The sequence below is a fragment of the Pseudophryne corroboree genome, chromosome 8, assembly GCF_028390025.1.
Source record: "Pseudophryne corroboree isolate aPseCor3 chromosome 8, aPseCor3.hap2, whole genome shotgun sequence".
Taxonomy (NCBI): Eukaryota; Metazoa; Chordata; class Amphibia; order Anura; family Myobatrachidae; genus Pseudophryne; species Pseudophryne corroboree.
Window position 1 is genome coordinate 422,692,665 of NC_086451.1, and position 14,722 is coordinate 422,707,386.

The 14,722-nt window shown below is 46.9% G+C and overlaps 1 protein-coding gene across 1 annotated transcript in view; it reads right to left on the reverse strand.

Moving 5' to 3' along the window:
- Positions 1-1,641: 1,641 nt before the first annotated feature.
- SUPT5H (SPT5 homolog, DSIF elongation factor subunit) overlaps positions 1,642-14,722 on the reverse strand; it is a 109,537-nt gene continuing 96,456 nt past the window's right edge. The window contains exons 19-30 of the mRNA XM_063937966.1: positions 13,179-13,325; positions 12,954-13,079; positions 12,792-12,873; positions 12,557-12,667; positions 12,358-12,460; positions 11,956-12,083; positions 7,053-7,158; positions 6,784-6,942; positions 6,119-6,287; positions 5,837-6,040; positions 5,635-5,730; positions 1,642-2,114 (exon numbers count right to left, since the gene is read on the reverse strand). Coding sequence (XP_063794036.1) covers positions 1,974-2,114; positions 5,635-5,730; positions 5,837-6,040; positions 6,119-6,287; positions 6,784-6,942; positions 7,053-7,158; positions 11,956-12,083; positions 12,358-12,460; positions 12,557-12,667; positions 12,792-12,873; positions 12,954-13,079; positions 13,179-13,325 — 1,572 coding nt within the window. The 3' untranslated portion in view covers positions 1,642-1,973. The remainder of the gene's footprint in view (positions 2,115-5,634; positions 5,731-5,836; positions 6,041-6,118; positions 6,288-6,783; positions 6,943-7,052; positions 7,159-11,955; positions 12,084-12,357; positions 12,461-12,556; positions 12,668-12,791; positions 12,874-12,953; positions 13,080-13,178; positions 13,326-14,722) is intronic.

Consider the following 14,722-nt stretch of genomic DNA (forward strand, 5'->3'; position numbering starts at 1 on the left):
TCTGTATTGTATTGCAGCTGAGAACAATACATGAAGAGTTTATGTTAATAGTGTACCTAGGCGCAGGAAAGAAGTCAAGATAACCGTGAATCTATCTGTATGTTTAACCCAGAGGTTCCCAAACTCCACCATTACAGTCCAGGTTTCAGGATATCCATGCTTGAGCACAGATAACTTAATTCCTGTCAATTTCATTTAACCATCTGGGCTCAAGCATGGATAGCCTTAAAACCTGGACTGTAATGGCAGAGTTTGGGAACCTCTGGTTTATACCAGATTTCCAGGCACTTTCCCCAGAATAAATGGGCTTGTGCATGAGAAAAAAAAATTACAGCAACGGTTCTGAAACGCGGTCCTCAAGGCCCCCCCAACAGTCCAGGTTTTAGGTACAGCACACATGGTTGAATCAAATTGACTGAGGTACTAATTAAGTCACCTGTGGCCAAGCATGGATATACTTAAAACCTGGACTGTTGGGGTGCCTTGAGGACCGCATATGAGAACCTCTGAGTTACAGTAATTTAACTACTCTGGACGTTAAACCCGGAATCTGCAGCCACACATTAGTCCCGCATCTAATTGTATCCCCCCCTTCCCCGCCAAGCTATCACCACGGTATGCCAGTGTGTTATTTATAAGATAGTTGCTGATGCCACCAGTTACTAAAAATACTTAACCACAGTCTACAACTAATTTTTTATTATAAAAAAAAAAAAAAAAAAGGAAAGCTTTATTAGTCTGCTCAGTAAAAATTGACAGAAAGAAGGCAAAACAACATAACTGGTTTACAAAACCACTTATACCCTTATAGTCAACACGCAGGCAATAATCTATTTACAAAGGGTTATTCTGAACAGCACGGCTGATATACATATGTACACATTACAGCAGCCGCTGCTCAATATAAATTACTTTATAGTATGCAGAGAGCTCTAGCAGAAGAACAAGGGCGGGAAGCCTCAAAAACTGGCAATGAACTAGCAAGCAGGGCCAAATACTTTTGAGCTATGCCCGCTGGTATTTACGGGGCTAGATCGTTTAACAAATCAGAAGCTACTGTACTGACATTAAGTTCTATAAAAAGCCTTAGAACATACAAATATTCATGCCAGCGAATTACTACAGTTCCTCTTTGGCTGTCTCTATCCTGTAATAAAACAAAAAGACATGCGATACAGATGGGGGAGAGAGCCAGTGGTTACAGGCCATGTTCCTTGTAATAGAACAAGTAGCACGGACAGAACGTAAGAATCACTTTGAACCACCACTTACCGTGTTTTAACCGTTTGGCTGCTGTTCTCTTATTAGATCTGTTGCCTCCTCGCTTCTTGTTCCTTGTTGCCACGGACAACTGCAGATCCCGTTCTTAGTATAAATTAGGATCGGTCACCTGACTGACTGCAGTATTTTTGAAGGAGCCGCGGCTGGCAATCAGCGTGGCTCTTCAGCTGTTGGGAAACTACAAATCCCAGCATGCCCTTTTAGGGAATGCTAAACTTGTGGCAGAGCATGCTGGGATGTGCAGTGTCACAACAGCTGGAGAGCCACAGGCTGGCCAGGGCCTACCGCTAGAGACTGTCATACGCCATCTTGGCAATTCCAGTGGTCTGACGCTGGGATAGTGAAGAGATCACGCAGACACACCGTTCTTCTGGTTTATTGACTGCACCATATAAATATTACACAGTGGAACTCGCACCAGAGAACACGTCACTATTGGATCAACCAGAAGAGAACAGGTGACATGAGAAATAAAAACATAACTCTAAGGATGAATTTGCTGAACAAGAAGTTGCGATGTAACGTGTAGAGAGAAAGGTTCTGAATGCAGTTCAGTGTTAGAAGATGGGTGTATTCAGCACTCTCTGCTCTTCTGCCAGAACCAGAGGTAGGAGGACTGCATTACCATGGAGAGTGGCTTTGTGTCAGGGAGCGAGAGGTGGAGGCCTTTGCTCTGCACTTTCCGCATTCTCTCAGGACTCTAGCTTCCCCAGGAAGTGGAGATCGAGAATTTTCAGCTGTTCTTCCAGGTCCATACGGACAATTCCATCCTCATTATCTATACTGAGAAGAATGCCCATCGCCTCACGGTCTTCTCCTATAATGATTTTTACCTGTAAGAAAGCAGACGAGAAAATGGCTCAGACAGAACAATCTGTAGGATATTTGGTGGCGGAGAATATTGGAGGGAGAGTATGACATTTGTAGGTATGTTCGATAATGATGTACATCAAGTAGTGCCTTCTGGCTGACAAGACATGAGAAGAGGACAACACAACTGGAGAACTACAGGATACAGTCCCCGTATCGCTAAAGGCCCGTACACACAGGTCGATATATCGGCCGTTCTCCTGAACGGCCGATATATCGCGGGACCATCGGCCAGTGTGTATGGCCGATACGTCTGTGAACTCCGTCGTTCACAGATGTATCGCGTCGGCCCCGCAGCACAGCCGACGGCCAATATATCTACCGATATACTGGCGCGTCGCTGTGTGTGTGTACCGTACACATGCTGCGGCGGCCGGCAGTAATTGACAGCAGAACTAGGCGGGCGTGTGTACACGTCCGTCCAGTTCATGACGTCAGTCCCCGACGGATCGAGCAGTGTGTATGCTGAACACACTGCTCGATCCGTCCATAGATATATCTGCAGATCAATTGATCTGCAGATATATCTACTAGTGTGTACACACCTTAACTCTCCCCTCCTACAGGCTAACCCTAATGTCGGCATTCTGAGGTCAGCTCTTCACATGTTGACATTCTGGGAATGTAGACATGTTGCTCGTCAACATGTTATAACTGTCAACACTGTGTGTCAACCTAATGACTACACCCTGGCATCCGCACCATCATCATGGGTGATTTGAACATCTGTATTGATAATCAACATTCTCCTTGTGCTTCCAAACTACTCTCTCTCTCTAACCTCCTCTCTCAGCCTCTCCCAGTGGACTGACTCTTCTACACATTGGGATGGTGACTATGATCAGTCTCTGAACTGGAACACTCCGTTCCCCCGTATCACCTTATCTCCTGCATACTTTCCTCCATTGTTCTAGACTCTCTGCTGACAAAACGCCTCCAATCTTCCTCATTCACAAAATTCTCAGTTCTATTAACTATCAGCAACTCGCCGCCTCACTGCAACAACTTACTTCCCCAATTTCCACATTCTACTGCCCTAATGGAATATTACCACATCTTAGCCAAAACCTATCAACAGCTCTTGACCAAGTAGCCCCAGCTGCTCTTCATATGTCAAGTTGCCTTCAATGTCGGCCAGGGCAAACTAAAGAAAGACACGTTTAACATCTTTTCAGCAAAGTAGGATGTCACTGGGATAAGAGCCATACTTCTCATATATACGGCTATTACCACTCGCACAGAAATGCAATGACTGCTCAATGATTTTATCACAGCTAAATCAGAGGCCTGATCTTCTAATTCTCCTGGATCTCTCTGCTCCATTTTACACTATGGACCACTCTCTTCTCATACAAATGCTACAATCATATCAAATCAAACTGTGTGTGTTCCTCTCTGATTCCTAAACAAGTTGGGAGTACCACAAGAGTCAGACGAAGGACCTCTGCTCTTCTTTATGTAGAATGCATCGCTTGAAAAGTAATCAGCTCTTTTGAATTTCAGTATCATCACTATTCGGACGATACACAACTTCTACTCACCGGATGGTCCGTGTTACTGAATTCTGCCATTTGATCTTGGATGTCCTTTCACAACCTCAAACTCAATCTTTCCAAAACAGAACTAATCATATTCCCACCAACCAACATACGTTACCAACCTGCCTACTCTCTCTCTATTGACAACACAACAATCAATACCAACCCCATGGGGACACCCCCATGGGTCCACCGCCATAAGGCCACCGCCTTGGGGACAGCCCCATAAGGCCACCGCCTTGGGGACACCCCCATAAGGCCACCGCCCTGGGGGACACCCGATGTAAGGCCACTGCCTTGGGGACGGGTGTGGTTCATCAAATCGACAGTATCTAGGTCGACAATGTTTAGGTCGACCACTATAGGTCGACAGTCACTAGGTCGACATGGATGGAAGGTCGACAGGGTTTCTAGGTCGACATATGCTAGGTCGACAGGTCTAAAGGCCGACATGAGGTTTAAAAAAATGTTGGTGTCGTTTTCTTCGTAGAGGGACCGGGATCCCCAATTAGTGCACCGCGTACCCTCGCATGGCTCGCTTCGCTCGCCATGCTTCGGGCATGGTGCCTTCGCTCCGCTACCGCTTCGCTCGACACAGATTACCGTTCCAATCGTAGTCCACGTGGATCGTTAAGTATGAAAAAATGTAAAAAAAGAACTCACGTCGACCTTTAGACCTGTCGACCTAGCACATGTCGACCTAGAAACCCCGTCGACCTAGTGACTGTCGACCTATAGTGGTCGACCTAAACATTGTCGACCTAGACAGTGTCGACCTTCAGACCGGATCCCCTTGGGGACAACCTGGTAAGGCCACTGCCTAGGGGAAACCCCCTGTAAGTCCACTGCCTAGGGGACATCTCCGTAAGGTCACTGCCTAGGTGTTTCCCGTAATTTCAATCTGTTTCCCACTCCTGTTACATACATCTAAGAAATATTTCCACAATACACACTGCACTATAGAAACTCACACTCACCACCTCCTAGTCTCCCCCATACCAGATTTTCACCCATACAATCTATTTTGAATGCAACAGATTCTCCTTGCAAAAGCATTCTTCTACTGCTGCTCCGCTCTGTCAGTCCTTACACTGGCTGCCTGTATTTTCCCAAACCCAATTTAAATACTTCTATCATACAAGTCCATAAACAAAACTACACCTACGTACAGATCTTCTCTTGTTCAAAATATCCCCAAACTCACCGTCTTCACTCTGCATCTCTTACCCACACATTACCCGCTCCCAGTCACGGTGACTGGGCGTTTTTCGGGCTGCACATACTCTGTGGAAAACCGTCCTTCACGCAGCACTTTCTTAGTGTCTCTAAACCATAATACTGTTCCCTGAAAACGCACCTCTTCAGGCAGCGTCTCACGTTCTCAGACAACCCTCTGACTCCAATAAAAAAACTATTGCTGTGTGATCAGACCTTGTATCCCACAAAGCACTTTAGACTCATGCGATCAAGGTGGATGAATATGCACCATGTGGGTGATATGCACCTCATTTATCAAATCCCTTTTTCCCTAAGAGACACATTGTTAACTATCTGTCCTAATTACTAAATCTCATATTACCATGTTCCCAACTGTAAAGCACAACAGAATCTGCTGGTGCTACATAAATATATGGTAATAAAGCTTTAAAAATAGATGGGTTTAAAAAAGTTTTTATATAAAATCAGCAGCTGATCGCTTTAGCAATGGCGCTTACCGCAAGGGCCGCGTGGGAAGGGTTATTTATACAATACAGATGCCTGGGTTATTAGATTAACTTGCAAATAAAGTTTTTGCACCATAAGCCGCAGAACAGACAGTACAGTAATTACAGGATATACATTGCGACATTTATGATAGCTGTTCTATGTGTAACTGTATACAAAAGTCTACAAATATTTCCCGTAATTGTCTGCAGGACGGGATCCATAAGCTTCATTTGCTTACCCGGCTGTTCTTGGTGGGGGTCACAGGTTCCAGGTGATCTCCAGAGATACTGATCACTTTCTCACTGTCCTGCAGCAGCACAGAACAAAGACCCCCCTGGAAAATGAAGAGAAGGGCGTCAGTGACCAATACCCTTAGCAGGGAAACCGCAGACCATAATGATGGGCCTATAGCCAGCGATACTGGAGGAGGTGGGACTTACCGTGACACTGCGTATAATCCCCGTCTGCCCCACCACCTGACTGTCCTGGAAAGTGTCTTTCACTTTCACTTGGATGTCTGTAGTCACCCATTCGTTGGAAGTCTGTTCTATGGAGGAACCAGGTGTGTGAGGGTTGTACGCACCCGGCGAAGGTGCACCAGGGGTCATTGGACTATAACCCATGGGGCTAGGGCTAGGACTGGCCTGGAAGGGAAGAATTGAAACATTTACCTACATGTAAAACCGGACACTTAACAACTAAAAGGCAAAGGGTTCATTTACCTGGTAGGCCATCGGTGACGGAGTCGGGTGGTAACTTGCTGGAGAATGCGTATTTTGATAGCCCACAGGACTTGGGGCCACTTGATGGTAGCTCTGTGGACTGGGAGTAGGTTGATAGGAGCCTTGAGGTGATGGAGCAGCATAGGGTGAAAACTGGTCTGTGTTGTACCTGTGATGGAACACAAGATGGCAGCAGTGAGTATGACACTTTCTGTGAACAAGAAGGTATGGAAATGTGGCATGCCAAAAAACTATCTAAATAAAGCTGCCAAGGCCTAATACTAACTATATTTACTTCCCAAATGTTACGTTTATTAATTGAAAACAACCAGAACATAGCGCTGGGATCGGTCTATGCATGTACCAGACTATAGCAGCTATATAAGTTGGAGTTTCGAAAAAGAGCCTAGAACATAATAAAACCATTGACGGCTTTAGAAGGGAGCCCAAAAGCTGGGTGCCAGAAGGTTTAGGCCCACAGTTGCCTGGCATTTATTCAAACATAAATTTAAAAAAGGCCTTAAACGTTTTATCAGCTGTAGAAAACGGACAGCTAGATAACTGATGGGCTGCCATCACATAGACTAAGGACGTCTTGCACCCTGCAGTACCCACCAGATATATTAGTGTTACAGATACAAAAATAAGACCTTCTAGAGACTCACATGGCAGGAGTTCCTGGCGTCTGGGGGTGATAAGGAGCATTGACCTGCGGGGACGGCACATCGGGGTACCCTGGAGTTTGTGGGTTGGGAGTTCCACCATAGCCTTGCGGTGATGGAGATGGCTCATCGTCATATCTGTAATCATACTCTTCATCCGCCCTGTAAATGTAAAAGTTCAAAGGAATGTAAGGAACCTGGAAAGTATGTCTGAGTTGTTGACAGAGGGGTATAGGAGAACAAGAAAAGACCAAATAATCACAAAAAGTTACCTTGAAGGTGTGTTTGGGTTGTTGGGATCCCAGGCCCCACTTTGTGCTGGAGTCCTGCTGCCATCATGCACAGGGGTTTGAGATCCATAGTAAGGTGTGCGGCTTCCTAATAAGGGTAAAAAAATAAATAAAAAATAAGTTGTGGTAGACCTACCTTTGTTAACTCTTTTTCTTCGAAGTCCAAAGGGTCCACAGGAATACCATGGGGTGTAGGTGGTTGGAGAGGACCGGGTACCAAACAGTTAAAGCTTTTAACTTCCAGGATGCCTTGGTCCCTCCTCCCCCATACTCCGCCCCCAGCCCCAGGTTAGCCAGTTTAATGAACAAGCCCGAGGCAGGAGAGAGGAGATGGAAGAACGGTACACATACAAGAAATACACTCATAATGAGAGGAGAACTTGTGACCAGAAATACCCATTGAAGCCAGGTGCGTCAGGGTGGGCGCCCAGTGGACCCTATGTACTTAGAAGAAAAAGTTAACAAAAGGTAGGTCTACAGGGATACTATGGGGATGTCCAAAAGCAGTTCCCCCTAAGAGAGAGGGCGTGCCTGAGTGATATGGAGAACTCTTTGCCCAAAGGCAGCAGCCTGGGAGGCAAAGATATCAAAGGCATAGAAACCAAGGAAAGTGTGGACCGAAGACCACATGGCTGCCCTACACAACTGTTTGCAGATACGCCACAACTAGCCGCCCTGAGGGCCCCACAGATCGAGTGGAATGAGCGGTGACCATATTTGGAACCCAGGGGTCTGCCTCCATGTATGCCTTAGAAATTGTTAGACACAGCCAATGAGCCAAGGTCTGTCTGTTAGCAGGCCAGCCCAGTTTGTGGAAGCCATAAAGTACAAAAAGGGTATCAGATTTACGGAAAGCTTTCGTTTTATTGACATAAATCTGAAGAGCCCGTACCACTTCAAGCAAGGCGTCACTTAGTAACATAGTAACTAAGGTTGAAAAAAGACAACTGTCCATCGAGTTCAACCTATTTGTGGTCTCCTATGCAGTCTTATTATAGGACTAGTTATTTTTATGTTAGGACTAGTTATATTAACTATAATGCGTGCCTACGCACCATAACCCTGTGGAAAGGGTGGGAAATTTGAAGGCTGGGACAACAATCTCTTCATTAATATGAAATCTACCATTTCGGAAGGAAGCCTGACCTGGTCCTGCGGATGGCTCTGTTCGGATCGGAGATCAAAAAAGGGGAGCGACATGAGAGCGCTCCCAAGTCAGATACTCTGCGAGCAGAGGCAATAGCAAGGAGGAAAAGCGTCTTACAAGTAGGCCACTTGAAGTCCACAGAGTGCAAAGGTTCAAACGGAGCTGCCTGTAAAGCCCGGAGAACCAAGGACAAATCCCACGGAGTCACCAGAGGCACAAATGGGGGTTGGATGCGGAGAACTCACTGAAAGAAGATCCGGATATCAGGTAAGGAAGAGATTTGATGTTGGAACCAAACGGACAGTGCCGAAACCTGTACCCAGCTTGAAGGAAGGCAAGAACTCTGGCAACTCTGACGGCAGTAGGATTATAGCCCCGAGTTGAACACCACTAAAAATAAGAATGCCAAATTCTGTAGTAAATCCTGGCTGAGGATGGTTTACGAGCCCTAACCATAGTGTGCACAACTGAGCGAGAGAAGCCTTTAGCTCTTAAGAGGGATGTCTTAAGAGCCATGCCATCAAAGACAGACGAGTTAGGTCTGAGTGGAGACACAGAGCCTGAATAAGCAGATGTGTCCGCAAAGGAAGCCGAAAGGGAACGTCTATGGAGACACTACAGGTCTGCAAACCAATGGCTCCTCGGCCAGTCTGGAGCTATGAGAAGCAGGGAGCCTACTTTCCACCTGAACTTACGTAGAACTCTCGTGAGGAGTGAAACTGGAGGAACTATGTATAGCAGATTGAAGTTCCACCGCACCACTAAAGCTTCCACGAAGACGGCATCGGGATCCCTGGTCCTGGACCCGTAAATTGGCAGTTTGTAGTTGTGGTATGAGGCCATGAGATCCACGTCAGGCAGGCCCCACTTGTTGACCAGAATCTGAAAGACACCCGGATGTATAGCCCACTCACCACTCCGGATGTCTTGTCTGCTTAAGAAGTCCACTTCTCAGTTTAGGACCCCCGGGATGAACACTGCCAAGATAGCTGGTAGATGACGTTCCGCCCAAGTGAGAATATGCGTCACTTTCCTCATGGCGGCTAGACATCGCGTGCCTCCCTGATGGTTGAGGTAGACCACTGCGGTGGTGTCGTCGGATTGGACCTAAACAGGTCGGCTGTGAAGAAGGTCCTGCATCAGATGTAGCTCTCTGTACACTGCCTGTAGCTCCTTTATGTTGAGGGAAAGGCGACTTTCCTGAACTTTCCAACGTCCCTGAAAGGACCGTTGACTGTTCACTGCTCCCCACCCACAGAAGCTGGCATCCGTGGTGAGGAGTACCCAATCCGAAATCCAAAAGTGATGACCCTTGTCCAAGAGGGACGCCTGTAGCCACCAAAGGGAGAGGACCATTGTCTGAGATCTGATGAGCGGATACTGTCCATTCCATCATGATAAGATCAAATCTTGAAGACGCCTGGAGTGAAACTGGGCGTATTCCACCATGTCTAAGGTGGAAACCATGGAACTGCATTGGCTAAGTAGATGGACACTCGCCAGAGCTGAAGAAAGCTGCACAGGCACATGTGAAGTGCCCTTATCGTGTCCGCTGGCAGGAAAATCCGCTGGACCCGAGATCTAGGAGGCCCTCCTAGATGCAACATCCTCTGGGCAGGAGATTAGGGAGAACTTTTTCCAGTTGATTATCCAGCCGTGCTCTTTCAGGAAGGCAATGGTCAGACGGAGATGTTGCTGAAAGACCTCCGGAGACTGGTCGAAAATCAGCAGGTCATCCAGGTCAGGTAGAATTCGAACCCCCGTCGCCTGATCGCAGTAATTTTGGTAAAGACCCGAGAGGCTGTAGAAAGTCCGAAAAAGGCAACGCTGGAATTGGTAATGCTGTTTATGGAAAGAAAACCTGAGATATTGCGGATGTTTGGAAGTGATAGGTACATGCAGTTATGCATCCAGGGAAGCCATAAAGTCCCCAGGCTCCAGTGCAAGGATAATGGAATGTAGGGTTTCCATGTGAAACCTGGGCACCTAGATAAACTTGTTGAGGGCCCCGAGATTAAGTATGGATCGAAAGGAACCATTTGGCTTCTGGACCAGGAACAGAGTGGAGTAGAAGCCTGTCCCCTATTGCTCTGGTGGAACTGGCAGAATGACTCCGGATTGTAAAAGAGTGCACGGCCTGTTGCAGAGCCAAGGCCTTGATCGGATCTACTGGAAGACCCGTACAAAAGAATTGTTGAGGAGAACACCCCTGAAAAGTGAGAGCTCCCTCATGGGATACCACTTCTCACACCCAGGCATCTCTTGTAGTTTGACGCCAGGACTCTGCAAACTGAAGAAGTTGGCCTCCCACACTGGGATCCCCCAGGAGAGGGCTCGTCTGTCAGGCGGAGGGCTTGTCATATGACTTTACAGGTAGACGTCTGGCAGCCCAGGATTGCTTGGAGCATGGTTTGTTGAACTGGTCTGCTTGGGAAAGAACTGGCCCTTAGCTTTACCTTGGGGGAGAAAGAAGGATGTCCTGAGCTTTGGTGCAATAGCAGAAGGCGGTTTGAGAAGCAGCAACAGTGGCCGCAATTTTATCCAATTCAGCGCCAAAGAGTAGGTCCCCTGTGAAGTGCAGAGATTTGAGCATTTTCTTGGAATCAGAGTCTGACCTCCAGGAACGGAGCCAGAGAACATGTTGAGTTGCCACGGAGGTGGCAGACACCTTAGTACTCCAGTATCTAAGGCTGCTTCCACAAGGTGCGAAGTTGCTTCCCCCCTCCCCCCATTTTTTTTCTCTCTCATCATCTTAAATCCGTTTTCTGCTTGTTTTACTCTGGCGAAAATTGTTTTTTTTAATCTGAGAGTTACTTATATGGCTCAACCTACAAATGTATTGTTCTGAATTTGTTCTGTCTCTCTGAATAAATAGTTGAATAAAATACATACAAACAAACCATTGAGCGTCTCACTTGGGAGGATCAGCAGCAGCTCGGGCAGGAATCCTCTGAGGGATCCCGCTCTGAGCCAGGGGAGGAGCTATCGGAGGAAAAGCCTACCTCCCCTTAGCTGACATTAACCCCCAGGGCTGTGCCCTAAGTGTCCCGGATGCCTTAAGTGGTCTAGTGGGGGTTGCGGACGAACCGGACGCTCACATCAGTGCCTCTGGTGGTCTCCGCACCGGGAGGCAAAGCTGTGGGGAATCAACTTACCTGCTTCCTGTTGCCCAACTGCAGCCTTGGGTGCCCAGGGAAAGTGCTGCTAATTGTACTCCGCTGGCACCCACTGAGATCACTGGACCGCTTACCAGTGTCACGGCGCCGGCAGAAAGTCGATAGAGCAGCAGCATGCGTTCGTTAGCAAAAAGTCTAAAAATAAAATAAATCATAAAATAAAGCCATCCTATCTAAAAAGGTGCATCCAGCTCCTGCCGGCACCAAACTAAAACTGGCATGCCTGGGGCTTGGGTGTAGGGGAGGAGGGACAAAGGCATCCCGGGAGCTGAAAGCTTAAACTGTTTGGTGCCCGGTCCTCTTCAACCACCTACACCCCATGGTATCCCTGTGGACTCCCTATGGACCCTGAAGAAGAAATAACATTAGAAGGACCACTAAAATATAAAATGCATTATGCTTTATAAAAGTACGTAAATATGTAAATATTACGCTCCTGAAACTTAAGATATCTAGCAGCTGGGATTTTCTTACACGCAGAAGTCCAGTGAGATATCACACTGAGGTTCAGTGCTGACAGCCTCAAGAGAATCGTTTGAATTCGGTTACAGGAGATACATACCATCGTGCACTGGAGTCTGTGAGCCATACATCGGGGTCCTGGAGCCAGTACCATACATTGGGGTCTGAGAGCCATAAATTGGTGTGCTGGCACGAGTGGAGGTCATTCCTCCAGGGCGACGAGCACCACTGCCAAGAAAAAGGCTTTATGTTAAAGAAAGGAAAAACAATTCTAATGTACTTTATAGGAAAGACTGTATCTTCAGTGGTTTTAGTGGTACCAAATATCTATTCCACTCAGTCTAATTTCTATTGACACACACAGCAAATTATACCTTCTGCTACTGATGCGCCCACAGTCCACACACACACACACACAGTCCATATACACCTTCAACATAAGATGCAGCCAAGAGATACATACGCACAGTTACTGGGTAGGAAACATGTTTGGTTTACTCACACTGTGGTGAGACGCTGTCTGTCCACGGAGATCGTCTGACAGGTGGAATGAAGCTCAACTCGAGCTGTGGATTCCGTGGCATCTTTCACCACCCCAATATAGCCTGGAAGAGAAGGAGTTGTGTAAGTGCTAGCGAGGCCACAATGCTTTGTCATGGATACAGGAAGGTAAAGTAAAAGGTACATCTATGGCCACTCACCCTTATAAGGACCTTGAGAAATTCTAACAGTCTGACCTATCAGATCGTTATCCCTGCGGCCTCTTCCTCTCCCTGGACCTCCAGCACCTGCCATCCCCCCTTGTTGTCCTCCTGTAATGACAGCGAAGAAGGATCAAGGATGGAAAGATGTGGTACTAATGCGAAACGTGTTACGTGATCAGTATCTTAAGCAAGAATCCATTCTATAAAAGATGCATTAAGCTATGACCCTTACCTCCTCCAGCAGGGTGTGCCGGGCTATTGATTCGAGGGCTCATTGGAGCAAAATCCCCAAGTGAGTTTGTGACATCTGGACGCTGTAGAAGAGACGGCGGATTAGCCAGAACATTGGACAAGGGAATTATAAAACAAATTTCACTATCCTGAACAAACTTACAGTTGAACCTCCGGCCAGAACCAGGTAACGGGTTTTACAGACAAACATCCCTCCGTTTTCAACCAGCTTCTTACAGTGAAGGAAGGCGCAACTCCGGAACAAGTGACGGATCTCGCCCTCCCGGCCCTGAACAAGGGTTTGCATGAGAGGGATAAAATAATATTGTAGCAGAAGACGCATGAAGGAGGACTCTGAAGGCGGATGAGAAGAGAAACTATGCCTTACCAAATGGGGTCCATCAATGACCTTGACAATGTCTTTGACGTGGATATTGTTCTCCTCTGAGTCCAGAGCAACAGCAAAGCGATTGTCCTTCTTCCTATTGACAGCCTGGTGTCTGACCGTGACCACCTTACCGTGCATGTTCAGGACCTTAAATCAAAGATGAAAGAATAAGAATGAAGGAAAAGTATATAATTGACTCTAAAAAAACAGGACAGGCATAAGCCAGAGAAGAAGAAAAAAAAAAATTAAAAATTAAAAAAAAAAAATAAGAATTTACTTACCGATAATTCTATTTCTCGGAGTCCGTAGTGGATGCTGGGGTTCCTGAAAGGACCATGGGGAATAGCGGCTCCGCAGGAGACAGGGCACAAAAAGTAAAGCTTTAGGATCAGGTGGTGTGCACTGGCTCCTCCCCCTATGACCCTCCTCCAAGCCTCAGTTAGGTACTGTGCCCGGACGAGCGTACACAATAAGGAAGGATTTATGAATCCCGGGTAAGACTCATACCAGCCACACCAATCACACTGTACAACCTGTGATCTGAACCCAGTTAACAGTATGATAACAGCGGAGCCTCTGAAAAGATGGCTCACAACAATAATAACCCGATTTTTGTAACTATGTACAAGTAATGCAGATAATCCGCACTTGGGATGGGCGCCCAGCATCCACTACGGACTCCGAGAAATAGAATTATCGGTAAGTAAATTCTTATTTTCTCTATCGTCCTAGTGGATGCTAGGGTTCCTGAAAGGACCATGGGGATTATACCAAAGCTCCCAAACGGGCGGGAGAGTGCGGATGACTCTGCAGCACCGAATGAGAGAACTCCAGGTCCTCCTTAGCCAGGGTATCAAATTTGTAGGATTTTACAAACGTGTTTGCCCCTGACTAAATAGCCGCTCGGCAAAGTTGTAAAGCCGAGACCCCTCGGGCAGCCGCCCAAGATGAGCCCACCTTCCTTGTGGAATGGGCATTTACATATTTTGGCTGTGGCAGGCCTGCCACAGAATGTGCAAGCTGAATTGTATTACACATCCAACTAGCAAAAGTCTGCTTAAAAGCAAGAGCACCCAGTTTGTTGGGTGCATACAGGATAACAGCAAGTCAGTTTTCCTGACTCCAGCCGTCCTGGAACCTATATTTTCAGGGCCCTGACCACATCTAGCAACTTGGAGTCCTCCAAGTCCCTAGTAGGCGCAAGACACCACAATAAGCTGGTTCAGGTGAAACACTGACACCACCTTAGGGAGAGAACTGGGGACGAGTCCGCAGCTCTGCCCTGTCCGAATGGACAAACAGATATGGGCTTTTTTGAGAAAAAAAAAAACCCACCAATTTGACACTCGCCTGGTCCAGGCCAGGTCCAAGAGCATGTTCACTTTTCATGTGAGATGCTTCAAATCCACAGATTTGACTGGTTTTAAACCAATGTGTTTTGAGGAATCCCAGAACTACGTTGAGATCCCACAGTGCCACTGGAGGCACAAAAGGGGGTTGTATATGCAATACTCCCTTGACAAACTTCTGGACTTCAGGAACTG